At 46.1% G+C, this 27,287-nt stretch overlaps 1 protein-coding gene across 1 annotated transcript; it reads left to right on the forward strand.

The window, feature by feature from the left end:
• The first annotated feature begins 3,106 nt into the window (after window positions 1–3,106).
• Window positions 3,107–27,198, forward strand: abca1b (ATP-binding cassette, sub-family A (ABC1), member 1B). The gene is made up of 49 exons (XM_069531208.1): window positions 3,107–3,239; window positions 5,230–5,365; window positions 6,012–6,105; window positions 8,065–8,206; window positions 8,843–8,961; window positions 10,922–11,043; window positions 11,299–11,502; window positions 11,940–12,029; window positions 12,785–13,025; window positions 13,177–13,316; window positions 13,405–13,521; window positions 13,593–13,787; window positions 14,197–14,402; window positions 14,813–14,989; window positions 15,077–15,299; window positions 15,399–15,620; window positions 15,706–15,910; window positions 16,151–16,261; window positions 16,380–16,554; window positions 16,712–16,843; window positions 17,043–17,320; window positions 17,407–17,627; window positions 17,721–17,793; window positions 17,873–18,123; window positions 18,200–18,251; window positions 18,350–18,469; window positions 18,662–18,810; window positions 18,882–19,006; window positions 19,133–19,231; window positions 19,311–19,500; window positions 19,581–19,675; window positions 19,761–19,793; window positions 19,868–19,973; window positions 20,524–20,598; window positions 20,748–20,917; window positions 21,005–21,182; window positions 21,256–21,371; window positions 22,259–22,403; window positions 22,477–22,600; window positions 22,689–22,818; window positions 22,894–23,020; window positions 23,464–23,526; window positions 23,703–23,809; window positions 24,392–24,533; window positions 24,657–24,791; window positions 25,247–25,350; window positions 25,461–25,553; window positions 25,764–26,007; window positions 26,205–27,198. The coding sequence occupies exons 2-49, from the start codon at window positions 5,300–5,302 to the stop codon at window positions 26,352–26,354; spliced, it is 6,876 nt and encodes a 2,291-aa protein (XP_069387309.1). The 5' UTR covers window positions 3,107–3,239; window positions 5,230–5,299; the 3' UTR covers window positions 26,355–27,198.
• Window positions 27,199–27,287: the final 89 nt, after the last annotated feature.

Genomic DNA, 27,287 nt, shown 5'->3' on the forward strand with positions numbered 1-27,287 from the left:
ACAGATGTTCTCCAGCTGCAGTCAGACAGATGTTCTCCAGCTGCAATCAGACAGATGTTCTCCAGCTGCAATCAGACAGATGTTCTCCAGCTGCAGTCAGACAGATGTTCAGCTGCAGTCAGACAGATGTTCTCCAGCTGCAGTCAGACAGATGTTCTCCAGCTGCAATCAGACAGATGTTCTCCAGCTGCAGTCAGACAGATGTTCAGCTGCAGTCAGACAGATGTTCTCCAGCTGCAGTCAGACATATGTTCTCCAGCTGCAATCAGACAGATGTTCTCCAGCTGCAGTCATACAGATGTTCAGCTGCAGTCAGACAGATGTTCTCCAGCTGCAATCAGACAGATGTTCTCCAGCTGCAGTCAGACAGATGTTCTCCAGCTGCAATCAGACAGATGTTCTCCAGCTGCAGTCAGACAGATGTTCAGCTGCAGTCAGACAGATGTTCTCCAGCTGCAGTCAGACAGATGTTCTCCAGCTGCAATCAGACAGATGTTCAGCTGCAGTTAGACAGATGTTCTCCAGCTGCAGTTAGACAGATGTTCAGCTGCAGTCAGACAGATGTTCAGCTGCAGTCAGACAGATGTTCTCCAGCTGCAGTCAGACATATGTTCTCCAGCTGCAATCAGACAGATGTTCTCCAGCTGCAGTCATACAGATGTTCAGCTGCAGTCAGACAGATGTTCTCCAGCTGCAATCAGACAGATGTTCTCCAGCTGCAGTCAGACAGATGTTCTCCAGCTGCAATCAGACAGATGTTCTCCAGCTGCAGTCAGACAGATGTTCAGCTGCAGTCAGACAGATGTTCTCCAGCTGCAGTCAGACAGATGTTCTCCAGCTGCAATCAGACAGATGTTCAGCTGCAGTTAGACAGATGTTCTCCAGCTGCAGTTAGACAGATGTTCAGCTGCAGTCAGACAGATGTTCAGCTGCAGTCAGACAGATGTTCAGCTGCAGTCAGACAGATGTCGTACCAAAACCTGAGACGTGCTGTCACCTCGCTGACTTGCCAAATTACATTTCATCACTGCCAATCGGAGGCGATTAAACCCGAAGTCTACTGCTGAGTCATTTATTTCTGATTCCATTAACACTGCAGACAGAGACCAGATGTTTTTTTGACCACTGGAAAAGAGGATTAAGTGAAGAGCTGTTTTCTGGCTTCATTCACCCCGATGGTGCCACTCATCCTATCATACATCAACACCACAAAACGCTCCAACAGGGACTTGGACAGTTCACTCACATCACCTGGCAACTGCATGAGCTCACTGAAGGCATCGGTCACTTCAGGGAAAGCCTTCCTACTCCTCCAGCAAATGCTGACACTGTCTCACAGCTGAATCTAAACAACTCTGTCAACAACCAACACGCAGGAAGTCTTTGCACTGCTTTGATTCCCTCTGCCTACTGTCAGGGACGCAGAAAGCCCAGATGATATTTAGAGAGCTTGTCTTCTCAAGCTGAGATTTTGCTTAAAGACAAAGACACTGTCTGCATAGTCCTGGGAGGTATTTTGCTGTACCAGGATTCAGTATCATAGCTATACATCAAGGAACATAGCGTCAACCACAGGAGCAGGCTGGGAGTCAGTGTCGGTCTTTATGCACGTCTGTTGTACCAAGTCAGGGACACAGCCTGGAAGTAAAATGCACCGAAATCAAACTTTTAGTCTAATGCTAAATGCACAGTCCAATGCTAAGTGCTGGAATCAAATGATGTAAACTGAACGTTCCACAGAAACATGTTCCAGTGGATAATGTGAGAAATAACCAGAATATTTCATGTGGTGAAAAGACAGAAATACTAACGTTACATTGATAACATCCAACAAATATTTTTGTTTAACCTTGAAACAGATTCCAACTCTCACCGTTTTTTCGGTTACTGATCAGAGGGTAGTGAAATAAAACATATTGTTTATTATATCAGATACCGCAGTCATGTTTGCACACACACACACACACTGGAAAAACGTGGACACTTTTGCCCAAGGGCATGTGCGGGGTGCACGCTAGCATCGCTTCTTCCGATAGAGGACATTTCGTTTTAAAAGCATGGTGTAAATGACCATGTTGTGGATGAAACCACCGGAGCAGTATGGAGACATGTTATTGTAATAAACCTTGTCTCGGATGTGAGAACGTAGCGAGCCCACACACAGAATGATTCTTCTGCGTACACAGTGAAAGGAGGAGGAAACCTGGTGTAATAGTAATGATAATCTTTAATATTTAGTTCAGGGTTAGCACACAGGGTTAATTGATAACAGTCTGAGTCCTTCACTCCCCCCAAGTGTCCCCCTGCATGGGCAGACAACTTGTGTAATGGCACCGCCAATCTAACTCACACCACAAAATGGTTACACTCTCTTAGGACACTGCTACTTAATACAGAAACTACACACCCTCAGGGAACAACAATATTGCACCACTGTCCATTAATTTCCCACTACAGACTCACACGTGCTGTCAGTGCACATACAGATGCACCTGAGGAGCTAATCAAGCTCCTTTAGCTGAGCTCACTGCTCCTCTTCACCTGCTCGACCCTGCCCCGCCCACAGGTGCAATCACTGCTCTCCTCCCCCTCCCAACACACACTCACTACACTTTGTTTTCTTTTTTTTCTTATATCTGAAGAAGAGCTCACCTCTTTACCCCTCAAGTGTTTTGTGGACTCAAACATTTTACCCGCCCCCCATCTTCATAGTGGTGAGTAAATGATGAGGGAGTTTTCATTTTTTGGTGAACTTTCCCTTTAAGTTATTGAGTTAATTGTTTTTTTTTTTATTTTGAAACAGTCGTCTGACTTGCCGGATATAATCTTCGCTTGTCAATCAATCAATCAAATGTATTGATATAGCACGGTATCACAACACTTGTCTCAGGGTGCTGCACAAAAGTCCAAGATCTTAAAACACAAAATCCAACTTGTTCCACTCCGAGCAAGCATGAGCAACAGCGGGGAGGAAAAACTCCCAGGTGGAAGAAACCTCCGGCAGACTCGGGCTCGGTGTGGACGGCCTCTGCCAGGACCGGTTGGAGTGATGGAGAAAGAGCTTGTCTCGTGCTCCTTCTCCTCTGCTTCCGGTCTGTAACTCAATCATTTTGGGCGTCATTTATTTTGAAGTGTCAGAGCGGAAGTGTGTGCGTGGTGCATTGTGGTATTGGAACAGTTGGAGGTTCAGTCTCGTGCAGCAGTTGTAGAGCATCAGAGCAGCAGAGGAGCGACACGAGGTAAGACACCGTCCTCCCGGATTGTCCTGGTCTGAGTCTGTCTCACTTTGTCTCAGTCTGTCTCACTTTGTCTCAGTTTGTCTCACCTGGTCTCGCTTTGCCTCATTCTGTCTCACCTGGTATCACTTTGTCTCACCTGGTCTCAGTCTGTCTCACCTGGTCTCAGTTTGTCTCACTTTGTCTCAGTTTGTCTCACCTGGTCTCAGTTTGTCTCACTTTGTCTCAGTTTGTCTTAGTCTGTCTCAGTTTGTCTCACTTTGTCTCAGTTTGTCTCACCTGGTCTCAGTTTGTCTTAGTCTGTCTCACCTGATCTCAGTTTGTCTCACTTTGTCTCAGTTTGTCTCACCTGGTTTCAGTTTGTCTTAGTCTGTCTCACCTGATCTCAGTTTGTCTCAGTTTGTCTCAGTTTGTCTTAGTCTGTCTCAGTTTGTCTTACTTTGTCTCACCTGGTCTCAGTTTGTCTTAGTCTGTCTCACCTGATCTCAGTTTGTCTCACTTTGTCTCACTTTGTCTCACCTGGTTTCAGTTTGTCTTAGTCTGTCTCACCTGATCTCAGTTTGTCTCACTTTGTCTCAGTTTGTCTCACTTTGTCTCACTTTGTCTCACCTGGTCTCAGTCTGTCTCAGTTTGTCTCACCTGGTCTCAGTTTGTCTCACTTTGTCTCACTTTGTCTCACCTGGTTTCAGTTTGTCTTAGTCTGTCTCACCTGATCTCAGTTTGTCTCACTTTGTCTCAGTTTGTCTCACTTTGTCTCACTTTGTCTCACCTGGTCTCAGTCTGTCTCAGTTTGTCTCACCTGGTCTCAGTTTGTCTCACTTTGTCTCAGTTTGTCTCACCTGGTCTCAGTCTGTCTCAGTTTGTCTCACCTGGTCTCACCTGGTCTCACCTGGTCTCAGTTTGTCTCACCTGCTCTCACTTTGTCTCAGTTTGTCTCACCTGGTCTCAGTCTGTCTCAGTTTGTCTCACTTTGTCTCAACTGGTCTCAGTCTGTCTCAGTTTGTCTCACCTGGTCTCACCTGGTCTCAGTTTGTCTCACCTGCTCTCACTTTGTCTCAGTTTGTCTCACCTGGTCTCAGTTTGTCTCACCTGGTCTCAGTTTGTCTCACCTGCTCTCACTTTGTCTGTCTCACCTGAGCGTCTCTCAGGTCAAAGTTATTAAAGTACATTTATTGTAGAAATGAAGAAGGTTGTGAAGCTGCACTGTCAGAATCCGCCGCTGGAGGCACCATTTTGTGTCTGTGAGGTTCATTGAGCAAAACAAAGTGAACAACGACGTGTTGACTCAGATCATTAATAATCATTAATAATCATTAATAATCATTAATAACGTAGAAAGAGCAGTTTTTGACTGATCACAGCTGATCGATAGAAATCCACTGTTCACCTTTGATTGATGAGTTCAAAGACATTTGATTGATCAGCTGTTTGATCGATGGATTATCGTCAACAGAACAAAAGTATTGATCATGTTACATGTGTTGTTTTAATAAAACTGAGAAGTATGAGGATAATGAGTTGTACTTGTTACATAAAAGTACTTATAAGAACTGGATTTTAGTATCTAATCAGTGATCAATATAATCAGACTCATTCTTTCATCTGTGTGAACATGAACTTGAGTCACCTCTGACCTCTGACCTCCACACTGTCGCCATGAATCAATCATGTTTTCACTTTTCATCAGATGTTGATTTGTTTGTGGCCAAAACATCATGACTGATTAATGTGTTCAAATCTGTTCACTCACTCATTCAATCCTTTACTTATTCATTCATTCATTCATTCATTCAGCCCCTCTTGACTCTGCATTCCCTCTTTAACACACACAGTCATCGGACACGTGTAAACTCAGATTTAGACTGTGTGTGTGTGTGTGTGTGTGTGTGTGTGTGTGTGTGTGTGTGTGATCAGCATATAAATATCTGCTGTGACCTTTGACCCCGGCACCTTTGAGCTGTGTGTTGTCTGAAGCTGTATCTGTTTATTGCAGATTGAGCAGCGGCTGAGAATCATTGAGGCTGAGCGACGGCAGAGCGACGGCAGAGTGGCGGCTGGTGGACATGTCTGTCTTGACGCAGCTGGGTCTGCTGCTGTGGAAGAATTTTACGTACAGACGACGACAGACGGTCAGTCACATGATGATTTAACTGAAACTGTCTCTTCAACCAGTAATCTATCACAATATTATCAGAAAAAATCACAACAGTATATCTTCTCATTGTTTTGCTGCTTGTTGATGCTGATTGATTTCCTGTCATCTACTCAAAACAAAGAGGATTTTGAAACTGGAACGTCACTGATCAATCATCTTATTGATCATCTTCACTTAATTAGTAGAATCTTATCAGTTTCACTCATGTTTGTCTTCTGATCTAAGTTGCATCGAAACAACCTCTGATTTGTTTTTTAAATTTCCTTATTTCCTTTCTCTGTGATCAGTTTTATCGATCGTTTGACTGTTAATATTAATCAGAAACCACTTCTGCAGTGAGGTCAAAGGTCAGTGACCTGTTATCAGCTGATAACCTTCACTGGGACCAAAGAGACGTATCTTAAAATGATACGTGAACGTGTCAGTGACGGTTGAGATGTGATCTGTGACGTTCGGCTCCTTCACGTCTTTGAGAATAAAGGGGTGTAAACAGGTTATTTTCTCTGTGTGTCGATCGATTGACTCATTAATAATCAATGAACATGTGCAGCTGCTTCCTGTCCAATGCTTTTAGCGGCGCTGTGACTCGTTAATGTTTCCTGTCGCTCCTCGTCTCTCAGCCTCAGCTCCTGGTGGAGATCGTCTGGCCGCTCTTCATCTTCTTCATCCTCATCGCTGTGAGGCTCAACTACCCGCCGTACGAACAACATGAGTGTGAGTTCAAACAAACCTTTATTAGCTCGACAGAGCTAATGTGCTGCTCTGTCACTTAACACATTTTATTGTGTTGCAACCATTCATGAGAAAACTGATCAGCCAATGTGATAATCAAGTCATTTATTTTAAATATTCTGTCTCTATATATATATATTTTAAAATATTTTACTTTATTAGTTTGTTTACTAAAACCACTTGAACACACATTCACTTCTCTTTGACGTCCTGTCGTCTTTATGTCACAAACATGCTGGAGAACACAAGCTCTTCATGTGGTGTCTCCTTTGACGTCCGCGGCGTGACCTCAGATCACGTGTTTGGTGCATCATGAATGTTTGATCCTGGTTCAGACTCTGACGAGCCCCCGGGGACAAAGAAGGAAGTTCACCTGTGTCTCTGGGCGGGGCTCTGTGTGGACGCATCGATTTCACACGATGACCACCTGTAGACAAGGTCATGTCACTGTCCACATCATTTTGTCAGAGCTGCAGGATCTTGTCACATGATTTCAGATATCATCCAGGTGCATGCTGGGAGTGATTATCAACCGCGTTCAGAACCTTGTACATTTAAGGACGTCTGATATCAGTTTGACACTTGATTGATACCTGATAATCTGTTATCGAATGATAATCGGTGCGGTGGAGGAAGTACAGAGGAAGTGTTTGCAGCTGCAGGATTTCATATTAAAGGTCTTAACCAAGTGGTTCATCCCCTTTTTATGACTCGTTATCTCTGTAACGCCATTATCAGACCCGCTGAAGGTCAACGTGCTCTGCTGCCATCGATAAGCTCCTATAGGGTTACATAAGAACATGGACCAGTCAAGAGTCTCCATCAGCACCAACGTGTCCAGAGGAAGTCAACCTCAAGGTTCTCGCCTCGCAGCTGCTGCAGTCGATTACGTTCTGTGGTCACGAAGGACGGCGCTCTGTCACAACAGAGGACGCGAAGGAAGCTCAGACCCGTTCTTCAGATACCGCCATGGCAACTCGATTAGTTTCCAGATGTTGAAACTGTAAAATCAACTGATGATTATTGTTTCTTTATTTAATGTTGGAGAAAAGGTTTGATTGACTGAAGCTCAGTGGGATTCTGACCGACATTAACCCTGATGAGCGTCAGGGGCAGGAAGCATGTGGTCAACTTCCTGTTTCCCTCTGACAGCAGAAGCTGTGAGGACGTGACTCAGGTTTGAGGAATGTTTGTGATTCACACAGCACATACGAGTCTAAACTCATCACTGTTAAGCTGAAGTGTCTCAGGTTTGGTTCGTCTCTGCAGCAGCTGATAGACACTGTTGATCAATACTGTTTATTGATCAGAGATTGATCCTGAGGAACATCAGCCTCATATCTTATCTCTGCTGATTAGACCGAGGCCACGAGGCTCTCTGATAGCAGCGTCTTCACCTGGGGGGGTAAAGGTCGCAGTGAATAAATCTCTGCCTCTGCCCGGAGCAGCAGCAGCAGCAGCAGCTGATGATGAAGATGAAGATCCTCGGCTGCATGTGATAACAGACCAATCACAGGTTATCACCTGCAGTGTTCGTGTGGACGCTGTCTTCAGCACAAAGTTTAACCTGCTGCAGTGACGTCAACACACGTGTTCACAAACTGTCACAGAGCAAGTCGCACACAACCACCGACCAGGTCCGCAGCCGGACCAGGTCCACATGATGGAGCTGAGACAGTGTTCAGCCAATTAGCAGAAATTAATTATGATAAATTAATGATGAAAATCCCCAGATTCTCTGATTTGTGTGTAAATATAAAATAAAAATAATCCTTTTATTTATTACCTACTTATTAGTACCGGTTTAATTATCTGTGATTCACAACTACATATCCCATGAGCCTCAGCTGTAAGAGAACAGGACGCTGTGGTCTGTCATCTTGATGCCTTTACTTTGGTGACATATCTTCTGAGTGACTTCCTGTTTATTTTTGACTACAGGTCATTTTCCCAACAAGGCGATGCCGTCAGCTGGCACGCTGCCCTGGCTCCAGGGAATCCTCTGCAACGCCAACAACCCGTGTTTCAGACACCTGACGCCAGGCGAGTCTCCAGGTGTCGTCGGCAACTTCAATGACTCCATGTGAGACCAAACTTTAATTTACCACAGCGTCCAACAAGCCCTCTGAGGCTGAAAACATAAGTTCAGAAATTAGTTTTGTGTATTTTTAATAAACTTTTTTCACCTAATATTTAGGGACAACCTTTGAAAATAACATGTCCACTACTGATAGTAGTAAAATGAATAAATATTGGGTGTGACCTATCAGCTGACAGTTTACTTCTTGAGTTCTCCTGTCTCTTCACATAGGAACTGAATCCTTGACTTCCTTCAGGGTTTCACTTAAAGTGACTCAGTCACTTCACTTCCTCTTCCTTCACCCCTGTGCACTTGAATTTTGACACACATGTGATCAGGTCGTCTTGTTCTCGTGATGTTTCAGACACAACTTGAAGTCATTTCTTCAGATTTGGTTCAAATGTTTAGTCGGACTCACAAATGAACTGATTAGTATTTGGTGGTCGAAGGTCAAAGTCACTGTGAGAAATAATTCTGATAATTTTAACACAGGTCAAATCAGATAAGATGAAGTGATGACATTTCGTCTGTCAAAGGTCAAGGGTCAGCGGTGACATTACAGCATCAGTGACGCTGGTTGTTTTACTTTCCGTGACAAATTAACCCTGTGATGTTTAAATAAAATCTTTGTCTCAACAGAATTTCTCGTCTTTTCTCTGACGCCAAGAAGATTCTTCTCTACAGTCAAAATGACAAGAACCTGGAGGGGTTCAAGGAGCTCGCTCACGCTCTGCGGAAGCTGCAGGTCAGCCGATCAGGTAGGAAACGCTCAGCATGCTGGGTAACTGAGACCGCAGCCACGACCTGGCAGCAGTAAGGGGAAACATACATGAACGTCACATGATCAAAAATCAGCTGTAATAATATTTATGGTTTAAAAAGGTGAAGCTAGATTGATGGATGATTGAAAGATTGATCGACCCACTGCAGCAGAATCATGTCTCTGCTGCAGTTTCTGCTGAATTTTTCCGCCTCGTTAAACAAAAAGAATTTTCCTCCTTTGTGTTTTAACTTGATCCCTGCGGGGGGCGTTCCTTTTCTCTACCTGCTCCGACCTGCCCCACCCCCCTCCTCTGACCACTAAAGCAGGCACTGCTATGTGAGCGGGGGTGGGGAGACGAGCTGCAGCAGGTTCACACTTTTAGAGGCATCTCAGGTGATCTCACCTCCTTCCTGTTTGGGGGGCAGACACACACACACACACACACACACACACACACAAACACACACTCTATTTGTGGTGGTTTTTTGTCTCTTTGTGCCCCACCCCTGCAGGTGAGGGTCAGTGCTCGCCTCTATTGGCGTCCCTCTGTCACGTTGAGTTTTCTTGCACTCGCCTCAACAGCGCCACGCTGAGCGTCACTGAGTTCAGACATGTGGCGCTGCAGCTGAACAAACACAGGAGGAGGTCTGAGACCAGATCTGAACCTGGGTCAGTTCACATCAGGTCGTTTCATCAGGAACACACGCTCGCCGTCTCTCTTCTGAAACTCTGACGACTGTGTGATTTGGTCAAAAGAACTTGAACAAGAAATGAACCTTGAGTTGTCTGCTGGAAATGATGAGGTCATATTTCAGCGTCCCATCAGAAGCCTTGTTTGAAAATCTCCCTGTGTTTGTCATCTGCTTCGCTGAATAAAGTTTATTGAATCTTTTGTGATTGAAGCCGAAGTGTTTCTCTGCTGGAGACTCTACCTAATTTGACCAATCACGTCAGTGCGAGCTGCTGATGTCAGACTTCTGACCCGTCACTAACATAGTTACTCCTGTTTGTCCCTGCGAGGCCTCAATGTGGCGTCTCCACGCTACGTCCGCTGTGTGGTGACGAGCCTCTACACACAAACCGCAGGAAGGACATGATTTTACCTCAACATTGTGAAACATCCGTCGGTTAAAAATCCTGTTTTTACTGCAAAACCTCAACAAATAAAAATTTTATTCAGAAAACAAACGTGACCACGGCGAGGCAGCGCTGCAATAACTTTTGACGTGTTTGTTTAGACACCATGTTGGATTTATTCACTTGAGCTTTTAGAGTTTTCACTGGCTCTGGTTTACATGTCATGGTTTTCAGTTCTCTAGAACCAAGCTCCTGATTCGCTATCGTCACAATTAATCTACATGGAAAAGAGTTACAATCATATTTGTTGTTATGGTGACCAGCAGCCATGTTTCCATTCTTCAGTCTGGTGAAGACGAGGATGTAGACGTCTCTTTGGGGAGGATCAGTCAGAGATGTGTCATCAGAGCAACATGTTCAAACCTGACGGAAAGGCTCGCAGAACGAGCGGCGGCATCGTTTTAAAAAAAATGTAAATATGTGAGTTTATGCTCAGACATGTGACGACTCGCAGGTGTCACAGGAAGAAGTCCAAGTGTCTCAGCCGTGTCCTCTGAAGTCATGTGACTGACAGGAGGCTCACTGATTGGACAGATGTGATGTCAGTGTGAGTGAGAGCAGCTTTGTATGTTTCTGACACGTTCACTGACAAATCATAAGAATATCCCCAGATGGAGAAAGGTAAAGAGACGGTTTCACATATCATCTGTCAATACATTGATGATCAATCATCAATCAATCATCAATCAATATTGATTATTATCAAATGACAGGGTCAAAGTCTCTGGAGCCTGAGAGACAAAAAACTCTATTACACTTCACACCTGAGGGGGCTGAGTCAGGTTTCCATGACGACGCTGACTGTGTTTTCTCCTCAGGCTTCAAGTTGAAAAATTTCCTACGAGACAACGAGACTCTGTCGAGTTTCCTGCAGAGTAACGTCTCCTTCCCTGAACACGACATCCAACAGATCAGAGACGCTGACGTCAATCTAGAGACGGTGAGGACACATCTGCACACACTCTTAGACCAGAACACGGTCTTTATCCTCTGGTCTCTAGTCTTTGGTCTCTGTCCTCTGGTCACTGTGTTCTGGTCTCTGTTCTCTGGATTCTGTCCTGTGGTCTCTGTCTTCTGGTCTCTGTCCTCTGTTTTCTGTTCTCTAGTCTCTTTCCTCTGGTTTCTGTTCTCTGATCTATTTCCTCTGGTCTTCGTCCTCTGGTCTCTAGTCTCTGATCTCTGTCATCTGTCTCAGGTTCTCCTTAGAGGTTTCGGAGTCCACCTCAGGGACATGTGTCTCAGGAAGGGGGGCAAGCGTAGTCTGGAGGACTTTGTGACGATCTCGGACCCGCAGGTGTCGATACTGGTACAGGAAGTCATCTGTCAGGCGCCACCAGCCTGGCTGGACCTCGCTGAGGACCACTTTCTGAACAACCTGGACTTCCTCAAACCTATCCAGGTAATAAGCGACCTGAGTTTAGCTCAAGCGAGTTCAGTTTAGTTTGAGTTTAGTGTGAGTTTAGTTTGACCCTGCTCAGGTGAGTATTCAGTGTGTGTGTGGGAGGAGGCGTGTCTCGGCCTGTCTCGTTCTTCACACGCTCTGTTTTCGTAGCCTGGAGACCAGTTTTATTGGTTTGAAAACAAGATGCCTCGACTTCTTTTGTCTGCTGAAATATACGAGCTACTGAGCCTGAAACAAACTTAGTCAGTGTGAACGTTTCCACGGAAACATTTAACTGCTTCAACCACAGAGAAAATCCTCAAATGTTTGAGTCATCGAACAAAGAGACGACGAAAGACTGATAATGTTACTGTGACGATCTGGTTTTAATATCTTTCCTGTTCCTGAACCTGTAGCTTCGTACTTAAAGGGTTTTGGGTCTTCATGTCTTACAGAGGGATGTGAGGTCTGACCCAGAGGCCGTCAGACAGGTTTCCAGGGCGACCAACAACCTCCTGGACAGTCTTGGTTCTCTGGCGGTGGAGGTAAGAAACCTGATCACATGACCCTCCAGTAGAGTCAGTGTAGCTGACGGACCTGTTGTCCAGTGGATATGGTCTCTGTCCTGGTTCCAGCAGGTCACTGGGTTCACAGCAGATCAAAGCGTCCAGCTGAACAAACACTCAGCATTCGTCCTCCATGTCCTCAGTGTCCTGCAGAGACGCTGTGATGGACGTCACAGCAGCTGCTGCTATTTACCATGTGGCCAAGTCATTTGACCACACCCATCATATCAGACCAGGACACAGGAGGTTCCTCTCAGGTGTTACCTTAGCGTGCATGCGTGCGTCCAGCTTCATGTTTTTCTACATTTAGTCTTGAACTTTACTTTGAAATTCTTGTCGAAGAGGAAGTGTGTCTGTCATATGACGTGACAGTTTTCAATCAAACTTTTATTTAAAAGATCAGTGTCCCTGTGTTTACTCTAACCAAACCCTTTATGTCTCATCCTGTCCCCCGACAAAAACAAACCTGATGCACAACATTGTTTAAAACCACAACACCATGAGAACTGTAACACTGTATACTCCATAAAACACAACCTCCACCACAACAATGCACCACAACAACCGCCAACAACACAACAAACAACATTCACCATCTTCATGCCTGGCAACATGCTGCCCTTGGGAGGAGCCTTCAGAACCACCTGACAACCTCTTGCAGCTTTTACCTACATCAGTGTCACCTGGACACACCTGGTCTAACTCTAACTAACCCATCTATCTGCGACTTTCAGTTGGCCAGTATGAAGAGCTGGATCGATCTGAGGAATGAGATCATCTTCCTGACGCAGAATGCCACGTCGTCACCCAGCACCATGTACCAGGCAGTCTCCAGGATTGTGTGTGGTCACCCTGAAGGCGGCGGCCTGCAGATCAAATCCCTCAACTGGTACGAAGACAGCAACTACAAGGCTCTGTTTGGAAACCACAACAGCAGCGAGGACGAGCCCATGTCGCTGTACGACAACTCCTCCAGTGAGTCCCTGTGTTCAATTGGGTGTATAATCGTGTGTGTATTGGTCATGTGTAATGTGTGTACATTGAGTGTATGTTGTGTTTGTGTATTGATAATGTATGTTGTGTGTATATTGTGTGTGTGTTTATAATGTGTGTACATTTTGTGCAGCTCCGTACTGTAACAGTCTGGTGAAGAACATGGACTCTAACCCGATGTCCAGGATGATCTGGCAGGCTCTGAAGCCGCTGCTGATGGGAAAGATCCTGTACACCCCCCACACCCCCGCCACACAGAAGGTCATCCACGAGGTATGACATCACTTCCTGTCTCATCAGTTAGTTCCTCCAGGAGGGGACGAAGTGTGTCTCACCTGTATGTGACCTGTGATGCGTTCAGGTGAACCGGACCTTCCAGGAGCTTGGTGTTTTCAGGGACCTTGGAGGAATGTGGGAGGAGATGAGACCTAAAGTCTGGAGCTTTATGGAGAACAGTCAACACATGGACCTGATCAGGGTAGGCAGGCACCGCCTACCAGCTCACCTGTTTAATGCTCATTCATGTGTGTAATACGTCTCGTCTTTCAGACTCTGCTGAAAAACAACGTCACCGCAAGATTATTTCACGCTCAGCTGGCCCAAACTGACTGGACCGTGTCCGACGTGTCAAACTTCCTGTCCAGGCAGGCAGATGACCCGCGGCCGCCGGGCAGTGCCCTCACCTGGAGGGAGGTGTTCAACGAGACGGACCAGGCCATCATGAGCATCTCCCGCTTCATGGAGGTCAGTCAACGGCTCTTTGTCTAAACTTTGTCCTCACATGTCATATTAACAAGATCACAGACCTGTGACTGAGAAGGACAGTTGATCGGCAAAAATTTTGATTTTGATTTCCTGATCATCTCATGACCTCGCGTCTGTTTTACTTACTCACGTTTCTGGTTTGTGTGTAACTTCCTGTCCCGAGAAACAAAGTGTGTTAACTGATGTGAAGTGAAACACAAGCTTGTCCGTGTTGATTGTAAAACACACATCAATAAAAACATTCAAATTCAGGTCAATAATCATTTTAGACAGAAACATTTTCATTCACTCATCAATAAAAGGTTTTATCTGATATTAAAGAACGTAATTGGCAGTGACTGATAGATGAAGATCACATGACCTGACTTTGTGTGTGTTTGTGTGTCAGTGTGTGAACCTGGACAAACTGGAGCCTGTGTCCACAGAGGAGCGACTGGTCAACCAGTCCATGTTGCTGCTGGAGGACAGGAAGTTCTGGGCAGGAATCGTTTTCCCAGATGTCGCCCCCAATGCCACAGAGCTGCCGCCAAAACTCAACTACAAGATCCGCATGGACATCGATAACGTAGAGAGGACCAATAAGATCAAAGACGCGTGAGGACACACACACACACACACACACACACACACACACACACACACACACACACACACACACACACTCACTCAAATATCATGAACAAAAACATGGGCGGGGTCTGACAAGTGAGTTTAATGATCTTTTTTAAAATAAGAGCTTGACATTTTGAAGCAAATGTTTTTGTTTTATGTATTTTTTAATTGTAAACTTTTATGATAAAATGTTTATTTTAAGAAAAATGTGAATAGATTAAAGGTTGTGGTTCCTCCCCTCTGTGGGTTTGGTGAAAAACGAGACGTGACGATGTCATGTTGAACTGAAGATTCATGAGTGGAAAAATCCTTACACTACAACATTTGCTGAGTCCAAAATATTTTGTATGATATCTAAGCCAACAGGACTTTGTCTTTTCCTCCTCTTTCAGGTACTGGGACCCAGGTCCACGTGCGGACCCGTTTGAGGACATGCGGTACATCTGGGGAGGGTTCTCGTATCTGCAGGACGTTATTGAGCAAGGCATCATTCGAGCAGTGACAGGCACCAAGGAAAAGATGGGCGTTTATATCCAGCAGATGCCGTATCCCTGCTACGTCGACGACATGTATGAACATGTTTCCCCTGTTCTGGTTTTTAGATGAGTCTTCCTCATGTCCTTTGTTTCTAACCTGTCCTCATGTTCTGTGTTCAGTTTCCTACGGGTGATGAGTCGTTCCATGCCACTCTTCATGACACTGGCGTGGATGTACTCAGTGGCGATCATTCTGAAGAGCGTGGTGTATGAGAAGGAGGCAAGGCTGAAGGAGACCATGAGGATCATGGGATTGAATAACGGGATCCTGTGGTTAAGCTGGTTCATCAGCAGCCTGATTCCTCTGCTGATCAGCGCTGGACTGTTGGTGCTACTGCTCAAGGTGACAACCACGAACACGTCAGGGAGTCCTCGCCACTTGTTGATATAAAATTGATTCTGTTCTTATCTTATGTGACGGACTTGGTTCTTTCTGCTGCAGAAGGGAAACCTGCTGCCCTACAGTGACCCTGGCGTGGTCTTCCTTTTCCTTGGATCCTTTGCTGTGGTGACCATCATGCAGTGTTTCCTCATCAGCACGGCCTTCGCACGAGCTAACCTGGCGGCGGCCTGCGGAGGAATCATCTACTTCACCCTGTACCTACCCTACGTCCTGTGTGTTGCATGGCAGGATTATATCGGCTTTGGAGCCAAAGTCTTTGCTGTAAGTTTGTCAACCTTAAAGAAGTTTGTCGTTATGATGCTGTGTCATGGTTGGACAGTGAGTCACGTGACCTCCTCCCCTGCAGAGCCTCCTGTCACCGGTGGCTTTCGGGTTTGGCTGTGAGTACTTTGCTCTGTTTGAGGAGCAGGGAGTCGGGATCCAGTGGAAGAACTTGGTGTCGAGTCCTTTGAAGGAGGACGACTTCAGCCTGCGCACCGCCATCATCATCATGTACTTTGACTCCTTTTTATACGGAGTCCTCACCTGGTACATTGAGGCCGTGTTTCCAGGTGAGTGTTGACATCACAGATCGATTCGATTCTGCTCGTTTGTTAAACATGTAATAATAAAGTTAATTATATTTTATAAGTCTGTAGTTATGATGACAATGATAATGATGTTCCTGTATGTTCCAGTAGTTCTGTGGTCAGTAGGTGGCAGTACACATTGTAAATACTTCCACAGAAGAAGATAACGTGTTTAAATCTGTGATCATGAATTGTATTGGTGTTTCGGCGGGATCTCGACAGGTCAGTACGGGATCCCTCGGCCCTGGTACTTCCCCTTCACCAAGTCCTACTGGTTGGGAGAAAAGGACGGAACGTCCAATGTCCCTCTGAGCCGGAAAGGAAACCCCGGAGGTGAGACTGCTGTAACACAGTGACCACCATGTGGTGCTACAGAACTTCAGGGAGAAACTGTCAGACATGAAAGTATTGAAAACCTGTGAGACATGATGAATGGTGAATGTTATTCCAGTCGTGTGTATGGAGGAGGAGCCTGCTCACCTTGAGCCAGGTGTCTACATTGAGAACCTGGTGAAGGTTTATCGTCATGGTAAGAAACTGGCGGTGGACGGACTGACGCTCGGCTTCTACGAGGGACAAATCACCTCCTTCCTGGGACACAACGGAGCAGGAAAAACTACCACCATGTGAGTCATGAACTGTCAATATAAAAGTAGTTAGGTAATAAAACCTCTATGTTAGCAGACATGGACCAGAAAAATCTGAGTGGATGTTGTGTACAGGTGAGTCTGAGGCTCAGGCGCAGGTGTTGGATGTAAATCATCTCTTATCTGGTCCCTGCAGGTCCATCCTGACTGGTCTGTTCCCTCCCACCTCTGGTACGGCTTACATCCTGGGCAGAGACATCAGGTCGGAGCTGAGCGCCATCAGACAAAGTCTTGGTGTTTGTCCACAACACAATGTCCTCTTCAGTATGTGAGTGTCAGCATCTTCACACAACACAGACAAACATCTGACAAACTGATGTCACTGAACATACAAAACCTCCAGAACATATCAGCAACATTTCAGGAACATGTCAGCATTATGTCTGTGGTTCAGTTCAGATCTGAAAACAACTACAGTAGATCATCCCATTTATCATGTGACCATGTTTGTGTGGCGCCCCCTGCAGGCTGACAGTGGAGGAGCACATCTGGTTCTATTCCAGGCTCAAAGGCCTGTCAGAGCAGCAGGTGAAAGGTGAGATCGAGCAGATCCTGCAGGACACTGGGCTGCCTCACAAACGCACCTCCAGAACCAGCACGCTGTCCGGAGGCATGCAGAGGAAACTGTCTGTGGCTCTGGCCTTTGTTGGAGGGTCGAAGGTCGTGATCCTTGATGAACCTACAGCCGGCGTTGACCCCTATGCCCGCAGAGGGATTTGGGATCTCCTGCTGAAGTACAGACAGGGTGAGATTCTGATTGGTTGGTTGGAATCGGATGGTTTTTGTTTTTATGCTGAAGCTGATTTATCTGAACCATGTGTCTCCTGCCAGGACGCACCATCATCCTGTCCACACACCACATGGACGAGGCCGACATCCTGGGTGACAGAATTGCCATCATCTCCCACGGGAAGCTGTGCTGCGTGGGCTCATCTCTGTACCTTAAGAACCAGCTGGGGACGGGCTATTACCTGACGCTAGTCAAGAAAGAACCAGAACCATCGCTGAGCTCCTGCAGGAACTCGTCCAGCACAGTGTCCCTCACCAAGAAGGTCTGAGACGCTCACAGTCCATTTTCAGGACCGCAGTATCAGTACTGTGTTGTCAGGACTGCAGCACTTCATGTCTTGTGTTGTGCATTGCAGGAGGAGTGTGCGTCCGTCAGCAGCAGTGATGCAGGACTCGGCAGCGAGAATGAAAGTGAGGCTGCGACCATCGGTGAGCGCTCTGTTCCTGTGGAGCAATTGATTCAATCACCTTCAGGTGGATCTGATCCATGTCTTCTGTCTGTCCTCAGATAACGGCCCAGCGGCATCTATCTGTGATGTCCCCTTTGTCCCCCCGGATGTGTCTCTGGTCTCGAGTCTGATCCTGCGTCATGTCCCAGCCGCCCGCCTTGTAGAGGACCTGGGACACGAGTTGACCTACGTCCTGCCGTACAACGCAGCCAAGGACGGAGCTTTCGTGGAGCTGTTCAAAAACCTGGACGTGAAGCTGGCCGACCTCAGCATCTCCAGCTATGGCATCTCCGACACGACACTGGAGGAGGTGAGACAGCTACCGTTTTTATCTGGCAGAAGAAGAAATTACTTTCTGAGCTGAACATAGTCTTTCTGTTTTGTAGATTTTCCTGAAAGTGGCCGAAGATAACGGAGTGGACACTGAAGTACCATCAGGTGACCTTGGACCTGTTCTTTCAAAATAAAAGTTTTTAATCATCAGTCACTCATCTGTCTTTCCTAACACTGCTGTATGTGTGTGCACATGCGTGCAGACGGAACACTTCCTGTTCAGAGGAGGAGAAGGAGGACACACGCCTTCGGAGGAGGAGACCACCAGAGCTGCCTGAGACCGTTAATGGAGGACGACAGCAACGACTCCGATGGAGACCCTGGTACACAACACACACACAGATTAGATCTCAGGGGTCAAAGGTCAGTCATAGTCTTGTGAATGAAATATTTGGGGAACACCTGCACTGCTCTGATTGGTGAAGACAAAACACAGGTGATGTGTCTCAGTTACGTCTGTAAATTCAGGTTCTAATAGGAAGTTGAATGACATCATCTGTGTGTTGTCCAATCAGAGAGCAGGGAGACGGACTGGTTGAGCGGTTCTGACGGTAAAGGCTCGTATCAGGTGAGGGGGTGGAGCCTGAAGAGGCAGCAGTTTATAGCTCTGTTGTGGAAACGATTCCTGTACGCTCGACGATCCAGGAAAGGCTTCTTCGCGCAGGTACGCTGACGTGACCTCGCCTCTCATTAACGGAACACGTCCGGCACGTTTTTAACAAGTTTGTTTTTCAGATCGTTCTCCCCGCTGTCTTCGTGTGCATCGCTCTTGTCTTCAGTCTCATTGTCCCTCCGTTTGGAAAATATCCCAGTTTGGAGTTGCAGCCCTGGATGTATGAGGACCAGGTCACCTTCATCAGGTAGACACTGTCCCACGTACTGTCCCATGCACTGTACCACACAATGTCCCACATACTGTCCCAAGACACAGATGAAGTGAGTAATGTCGGTCGAGATGTGACTGTCCCCCTCTGTCTGTGTCTCAGTGACGATGCTCCCAGAGATGCCAGCATGCAGGGCTTATTAAACGCTCTGCTGGACGCTCCAGGCTTCGGGACTCGCTGCATGGATGGACATCCAATCCAGTAAGACATGTACTGATGTCATTAGACTATCAGAGACAGACATTTCATTTCCATCTATTAATGCTCTCCCCATCTTTAGAGAAGCACCATGTACCATGGGTGATGAGGAGTGGCACACCCCCGATGTCCCTGAGAGTCTCCAGCAGCTGTTCAGCTCCAGGAACTGGAGCATGGAGGATCCGTCTCCGGCATGTTTCTGTAGCTCTGACGGCAGAAAGAAGATGCTTCCCGATTGTCCCGCAGGAGCTGGAGGTCTGCCCCCACCTGAGGTCAGAGGTTGTGGCGTTACAGTGACACAACGGTCATTTCTTCCCATGTCAAAGATTTAAATGTGACTCTTGTTGATCAGATGAAGTTGAGTGCCACCGACACGCTGCAGAACCTGACGGGACGAAACATCTCCGACTACCTGGTGAAAACGTACGCGCAGATCATTGGCAAGAGGTGAGTCTGTGGTCGAAAGAAGAAAAAAAAGCGTAACTGGAAACGACCTGGAGCATGAACTCATGGTTTCTGTCTGTTTCCACAGCCTGAATAACAAAGTGTGGGTGAACGAGTTCAGGTCAGTGTCTTTGAACTCCTGCTTCCATGCTCATCTCTGTCTTTAGATGTGGAATCAGGTTTTTCTCTCTCCAGGTACGGAGGCTTCTCATTGGGCGCCAGAAGCACTCAGGTCCTCCCACCTGCCAATGAGATTGATGACGCCATTGAACGAGTCAGAAAAATCTTTGAGTTGCAGAAGGTCAGTTTTAGACACTTGAAAACAATCCCGAGCTGATCCTAAAACAGATCCAAACTTAAACTTTAAATCACTTTGTCTCTTAGTCGAACCACCAGATCAGAATCAGCTTTATTTGCTATGTATGCTCACACATACAAGGAATTTGACTTGTTTTCCATTCAATTTGCTCTCAACGTACAGAAATAGACAAATAAACAAAAAAAAAACAAGGACAACAAAGCAGAACAAGGTTAAGCATAAATATTTAACGACTATGTACAAATATGAATGTAAATATATATACAAAGGTGTATATGTGTGTATATATATATATATATATATATATATATATATATATATGAACATATAAACACAGTGAAATGGAGAAATAGTGCAATGTTTCTTGAATAAATATGGAAAGATCCAGAGCGAGATCCAAATTGATCTCAAATCTTCACACACTTAAATGAGCAGAAAGTTCTCATTGGAAGTGATGTGTGTTTATAAGAGCTGCTTTGTAAGATCTTGAAAACACTTCCACATCAAAGAGTTCATTGATCATTTCCTGCAGGGAGCTGCTGCCGATCGATTCCTCGACAGTTTGTCAGGTTTCATCAACGGTTTGGACACAAAGAACAACGTCAAGGTGAGAAGAGGAGTCTGTGATTGATTATCCACTCCATCATCATGGGGTTGTATTGCTTTATCACACCTGACCTGAATTTAAAAACACACTTGTAGGACAGTGTGTAGATTACAGGTTCAAATAATAAATTACGGAACATCTCCTGTCAGATCTGGTTCAATAACAAAGGCTGGCACAGCATTGGAGCATTCATCAACGTGATGAATAACGGAATCCTGAGAGCAAACCTGCCCCAAGGTCAGGACCCCAGCAAGTTTGGAATCAGGGCGTTTAACCATCCTCTGAACCTGACCAAAGAGCAGCTGTCCCAGGTCGCACTGTGAGTGAACACACCTGACAACCTGCACCTGAGACACAAAACTGTAAACGACACACAGATCTAGCTTCACCTGCACTTTGTTTCTAGGGTGACGACCTCTGTGGACGTCCTGGTGTCCATCTGTGTGATCTTTGCCATGTCCTTTGTCCCGGCAAGCTTCGTGGTCTTCCTCATCCAGGAGAGAGTCAATAAAGCCAAACACATGCAGTTCATCAGCGGAGTGCAGCCGCTGCTCTACTGGGTGGCCAACTTCATGTGGGACATGGTGAGCAGCAAATCGAACACTGCCTCTCAAAGTGTGTGTTTGTGTGCTGATGTGTGTGTTTGTGTCTCTACAGTGTAACTACGTTGTTCCAGCGACACTCGTCATTGTCATCTTCATCTGTTTCCAACAAAAAGCCTACGTGTCGTCCACCAACCTGCCGGCCCTCGCTCTGCTGCTGCTTCTCTACGGGTCAGATACTACACTGTACCACACTGTAATACACCATACTACATAGTACTGCACTGCTCTACACTGTACCACACTGTAATACACCATACTACATAGTACTGCACTGCTCTACACTGTACCACACTGTAATACACCATACTACATAGTACTGCACTGCTCTACACTGTACCACACTGTAATACACCATACTACATAGTACTGCACTGCTCTACACTGTACCACACTGTAATACACCATACTACATAGTACTGCACTGCTCTACACTGTACCACACTGTAATACACCATACTACATAGTACTGCACTGCTCTACACTGTACCACACTGTAATACACCATACTACATAGTACTGCACTGCTCTACACTGTACCACACTGTAATACACCATACTACATAGTAAAGAAGAAGACATACTTTATTGAATTCTTTTTACACTCATTTTTATTTATACATGCAGTTTTTAACCCACAATCCCACACACACACACACACACACACACACACACACACACACACACACAAGGGCTCATAGACATGCAAATATGGAGAGAGATGGTAGAGTGATGGGCAGACCCGGAGAAGCGCCTTGCGAGCAATTGGGGGGTTTGGTACCTTGCTCAAGGGCACCTCAGCAGTGCCCAGGTGGTGAACTGGCACCTCTCTAGCCACCAGTCCACCTTCAATACTATTAGTCCATGCTGGACTTGAACCGGCCACCCTCCGGTTCCCAAGCCAAATCTCTATGGACTGAGCAATGTGGCCCGTACGGGTACTACACTGCAATACACTATACCACACTGTAACACACTACACCGTACTACACAAACGTGACTATGAATGTTCTGACTGTTCATCTTTTTCTTTCTCCTCTTTTTCGTTTTCTTCGCAGCTGGTCGATCACACCGCTCATGTACCCCGCCTCCTTCTTCTTCACCATCCCGAGCACGGCGTACGTCGTTCTCACCAGCGTCAACATCCTCATCGGCATAAACGGCAGCATCTCCACCTTCGTCATGGAGCTGTTTGGAAACAACGTGAGTCGTCACAGAGACACATAAACACACATTAGCAAACGTCCGCTTGTGGTTAATAGCGTCTCATTTACAGGAGATCGGAGGAATCAACGACATCCTGAAGAACGTCCTCCTCATCTTCCCGCACTTCTGTCTCGGTCGAGGACTCATCGACATGGTGAAGAACCAGGCCATGGCCGATGCCCTAGAGAGATTTGGTAATACACTCACGTCCTGTATGCTGCTGTCGCTCCTGTAACCTCCTCCGTGTGCTTGTGTAACAGGTGTGTAAATGTTGTGTTTCAGGGGAGAACAGGTTACGCTCTCCTCTCGAGTGGGATATGGTCGGAAAAAACCTGTTCGCCATGGCAGTGGAGGGAGTGGTCTTCTTCATCATCACCATCCTCATCCAGTACAGGTTCTTCATAAAGCCCAGGTACAGACACACACACAGACACACTGCAGTGTAAAGCTGTTCTGGTGATGTGACCTCGTGTTTGTGTGTCTGCAGCTCCGTCAGTAAACTGACTAAACTCGCTCCACTGGGAGAGGAGGATGAGGACGTAGCCAGAGAGAGACAGAAGATTGTCCACGGCCTTGGCCGTGGAGACATCCTGGAGCTGCGACAGCTCACGAAGGTACGTCATCATTCCACACAAGGATGTCACACTGTCATTGAGCATTCTGGGTAAAATAACGGTGGCAGCAGGACCACACGCAACAGTGATCTCACAAGCTACAGAGGAAAAGTTTGACCCTAATAAAATATGATGGAGAACCTGTTTAAAAAACTCAAGATACACACAAAAATACACTGTGATGTTCGTCTACAAGTTACACAAGTTTAAAACGCAACATGCCCTGACGACACGCCCTGAGCCATTGAAATAATTTTTTTATAAAAAAACATTGAGTAAATAATATTCAGGAATAAGTTTATAGTTTCTGTCACGGTGAGTTTTTGTCAATTCAACAATTAAGAGATTGAAATGACTTTTATATTTATATTAGGTTGTTTATGTTTCTATTCATATTGATGTGAAGATTCACATGACTTGTGTGAACTGGTGTCGCGTTGCAGGTGTTCAAGAGGAAACAGAAACCGGCCGTGGATCGACTGTGTGTTGGGATTCCACCTGGAGAGGTGAGACTCAAGACCCCGCCCCCAACACCACCACCTAGAGGTGTCAGTAGCAAGATAACTGTGTGTGTGTGTGTGTGTGTGTGTGTGTGTGTGTGTGTGTGTGTGTGTGTGTGTGTGTGTGTGTGTGTGTGTGTGTGTGTGTGTGTGTGTGTGTGTGTGTGTGTGTGTGTGTGTAGTGTTTCGGTCTCCTCGGCGTGAACGGAGCTGGAAAGACGACGACCTTTAAGATGCTCACAGGAGACACGGTAGTGACAAGCGGAGAGGCGTTCCTGGCTGGGAAGAGGTGAGGTCAAAGGTCGCAGCAGGTGGTGACCTGAGGTGATCCTCAACACTGGATTATTGTTGTTTATTAGTAAAGTGCAGCTGATTGACCTTGTTACCATGACAACCAGTGAAACGTTAATCATCAGGAATTAAACTCTGAGCTGCATTAGGTTTTTCAACCTGCGGCTCTGGGACCTTGAAAGGTTTAGTGTGTAAGATTTAGGTGAAAGACCTATCGGCAGAAATTTAATATTAAATAATCCATAGTGTGTTCATCTAAAATGTACAGATAGTGGTTTTCTTCACTAGAATGGGCCCTTTATGAATGAATACTCTATATTTAGATACTTTATATTTAGATACTTTATATATAATTCAGGAGCGTCTCCTCTTTACGGAGGCCGCCATGTTTTTTATAGAAGCTCAGACTGGCCAAACTAAACCTTTTGAGTTTCTATGAGTAGTACTGAGCTGCAACATGACACTTCACCACTAGATGTCACTACATTCTACACACTGAACCTTTGACACCTGAACTCGGGTTGCATTTGTACTGACGTGTCAGTGACGTGTCTGTTATGTGTCTTTGATGTGTCTGCAGTATCCTGAGGGAGATCCATGAGGTCCATCAGAACATGGGTTACTGTCCTCAGTTTGACGCCATCAACGAGCTGCTGACGGGACGAGAACATCTGGAGCTGTATGCTGTCCTGAGAGGAGTCCCCGAGAAGGAAGTCTGTGATGTAAGTCCGATAAAACATACAATAAACTGTAAACTCTAACATCACACTGTAAACTTGACACTGAATGCTGTAAAATGTAAAGGTGACACTGTAAACTCATGATGATGTTCATTGGATTGGCAGGTGGCGGACTGGGGGATCAGGAAGTTGGGTCTTCTGAAGTACGCTGATAAAGCAGCAGGAAGTTACAGCGGAGGAAACATGAGGAAACTGTCCACAGCCATGTCTCTGATCGGAGCGCCACCTGTCGTCTTCCTGGTAACAACAATTTCTTCTTCCTCCACATTTGAACTCACTGTTTGTTTCAGCTTCACTTCATCAATGTTTGGTTGTCATGGAAATGTTTTAGTTGCATGTTTGGCTGAAAGCTCCCTAAACAAATGACAGGTCGACCTCAATGTTTTTACAGCTCAATGTTTTTACAGTGCAGCGACGAGTTAACAGTTACACAACAGCAGCAGAGCGCTCTCAGCCAATCACAGAGCAGCTCAGCAGGATTTGGAGGGGGAGTTGTATAACAGTGGGGCTTAAAAACAGCAGCTGCTGCATTTACTGACGAGGGAAGAAGGCACGAGACAGACAAGTGAAGTCAAAGAAGAAGAATCACACAGGTGGAGGTGAGACCATGCTCCTCCCCCTCCTCCTCACCTTCTCTTTGTGTTTCCTCCTCCACCTGTGGGCCGACCTCAACCTCGCCGTCCTCCTTGTCACAGGACGAGCCCACCACGGGCATGGACCCCAAAGCTCGCCGGGCGCTCTGGAACTGCATCCACAGCGTCATCAAGGAGGGACGCTCCATCGTCCTCACCTCACACAGGTAACACACACAGGTGTGACATGTGACCTCAGTGTTTATGTCCTGAATCTCACAGGACAGACGTATGATGTTTGTGTCTAAGTCTTAACAATGTTTGTGTGCACGTTCAGTATGGAGGAGTGTGAGGCTCTGTGCACCAGGATGGCCATCATGGTGAACGGCAGGTTCAGATGTCTCGGCAGCGTCCAACACCTGAAGAACAGGTAACACACACACACACACACACACACACACACACACACACACACACACACACACACACAAACAAACAAACACAATCTGGTACCTTCACTCTTTTTCTAATTTCTAAATAAAACATCAGAAAATATGTCTTTTGAAACAGCCACTGGGGAGAGACAGTGTGACGGTTGCAGGACAGCAGCTCATTGTAACAGTTAATTTTTGTCTCCCAGGTTTGGTGACGGCTACACCATCATCCTGCGGGTGGCAGGGCCTGACCCTGACCTGCTGCCTGTCATGAAGTTCATCGAGAGCGAGCTGAGTGGCAGCACGCTGAAGGAGAAACATCGCAACATGCTGCAGTACCAGCTGCCATCATCGCTCACCTCGCTCGCTCACATCTTCTCTATCCTCGCCAAAAACAAAGAGACGCTGAGGATCGAAGACTATTCCGTCACTCAGACCACGCTCGACCAGGTAACACGTCCTTAACGCATCTGAGCAGTGATGTCATCATTCAAAAGTGTGACTAGTCACATTTTAACATGATTTTACTCCCTAGTGTGGGAGGGGCTAGTTGATCTCTATATGAGGATGGGGGGGGCATGAAGGTACTGGGGCTGATGGGAGTTGTGGTCTGCAGAGTCCCAGACTGATCCTTTTTGTCGTTTCAGGTGTTTGTGAACTTTGCAAAGGACCAGAGCGACGACTATCACTCCAAAGACTCCGTGAGACGAAAAGACGTGTCCATCGAGGTCCCGACGCTGAGCTCCGCCCCCGGAGCACCAGAGGGCGATGGTGCTCTGAGAGAGAGTGTCATGTGACCATGTGATGTCAGGAGGCTGGAGATTCAGCCTGGAATTGACCCTATAGCAGGGAGGACACCCCCCCTCACCGGTTGTGATGTCATACTGATTTGTAGTGGGCGGAGTCACTGCTGCCTCATGCCAGTCAATGCAAATAATTTCTTGTGGAGTCGCTGTGCTGCTCGCTGGCCACCGACCAGACTGTTATAAACCTTGAATGTGTTCCAGCTCTGCGCTGCGACACAGACATCTTGTTTGTGGGACTGAAGCTGCGCCTCGAACGACCTCGTCAAGTCTTTTTTTATTCTCAACTAACGATGAAGAATCCAAATCATTTCAAACGGCCAAGGGCTCAACTGCAAAAATCACATTTTAAAAAACGTGAATGATTCAAATTTTACTCACAGACTTTTATTTATGTGTAGCTGTAATTTGATGTTTTATGAGTCCAAGGGGCATCACTGCTTCCTGTAGTGTTTAACAGCCAATCAGAATGCTTGACACAGACGAGAGGAAGAGTTGATTGATTTTGTAGTTTTTTAAGAAACGATGATAAACCGGCAGATTTGTTCATCCGGGTGTGAAACGGTGAAATACCTCATCAGCTCTTCAAAGCACACCACAGTATCAATCAGTATTTATCGATCAATATGGATCAGCCTTGATCTGTATTGATCACAGATCACTGATCCTTCATGCCTGTTTTAACCAGCAGGAGGCGACACTGAATCATTCAGTCTTCAGCACTTTGTGTTTGTACTGAGCTTGTCGTCACATGGTTCATGTTTACTTCAAGTGACAGCGAAGGCTGATGGGAAAAACTGTTACTGACCCTGAAAAAAATAAAAATGAAACAAATCTACTACGTCTGTCTGAAACGTTTTCCTTCAGAAGAAATAGTTTGAAATGTGAAGAAACAAACATGAAAAACAGGATTGAAGGTTATACACA

This window comes from Paralichthys olivaceus, chromosome 9 (assembly GCF_024713975.1).
Source record: "Paralichthys olivaceus isolate ysfri-2021 chromosome 9, ASM2471397v2, whole genome shotgun sequence".
In the NCBI taxonomy this organism is placed as follows: Eukaryota; Metazoa; Chordata; class Actinopteri; order Pleuronectiformes; family Paralichthyidae; genus Paralichthys; species Paralichthys olivaceus.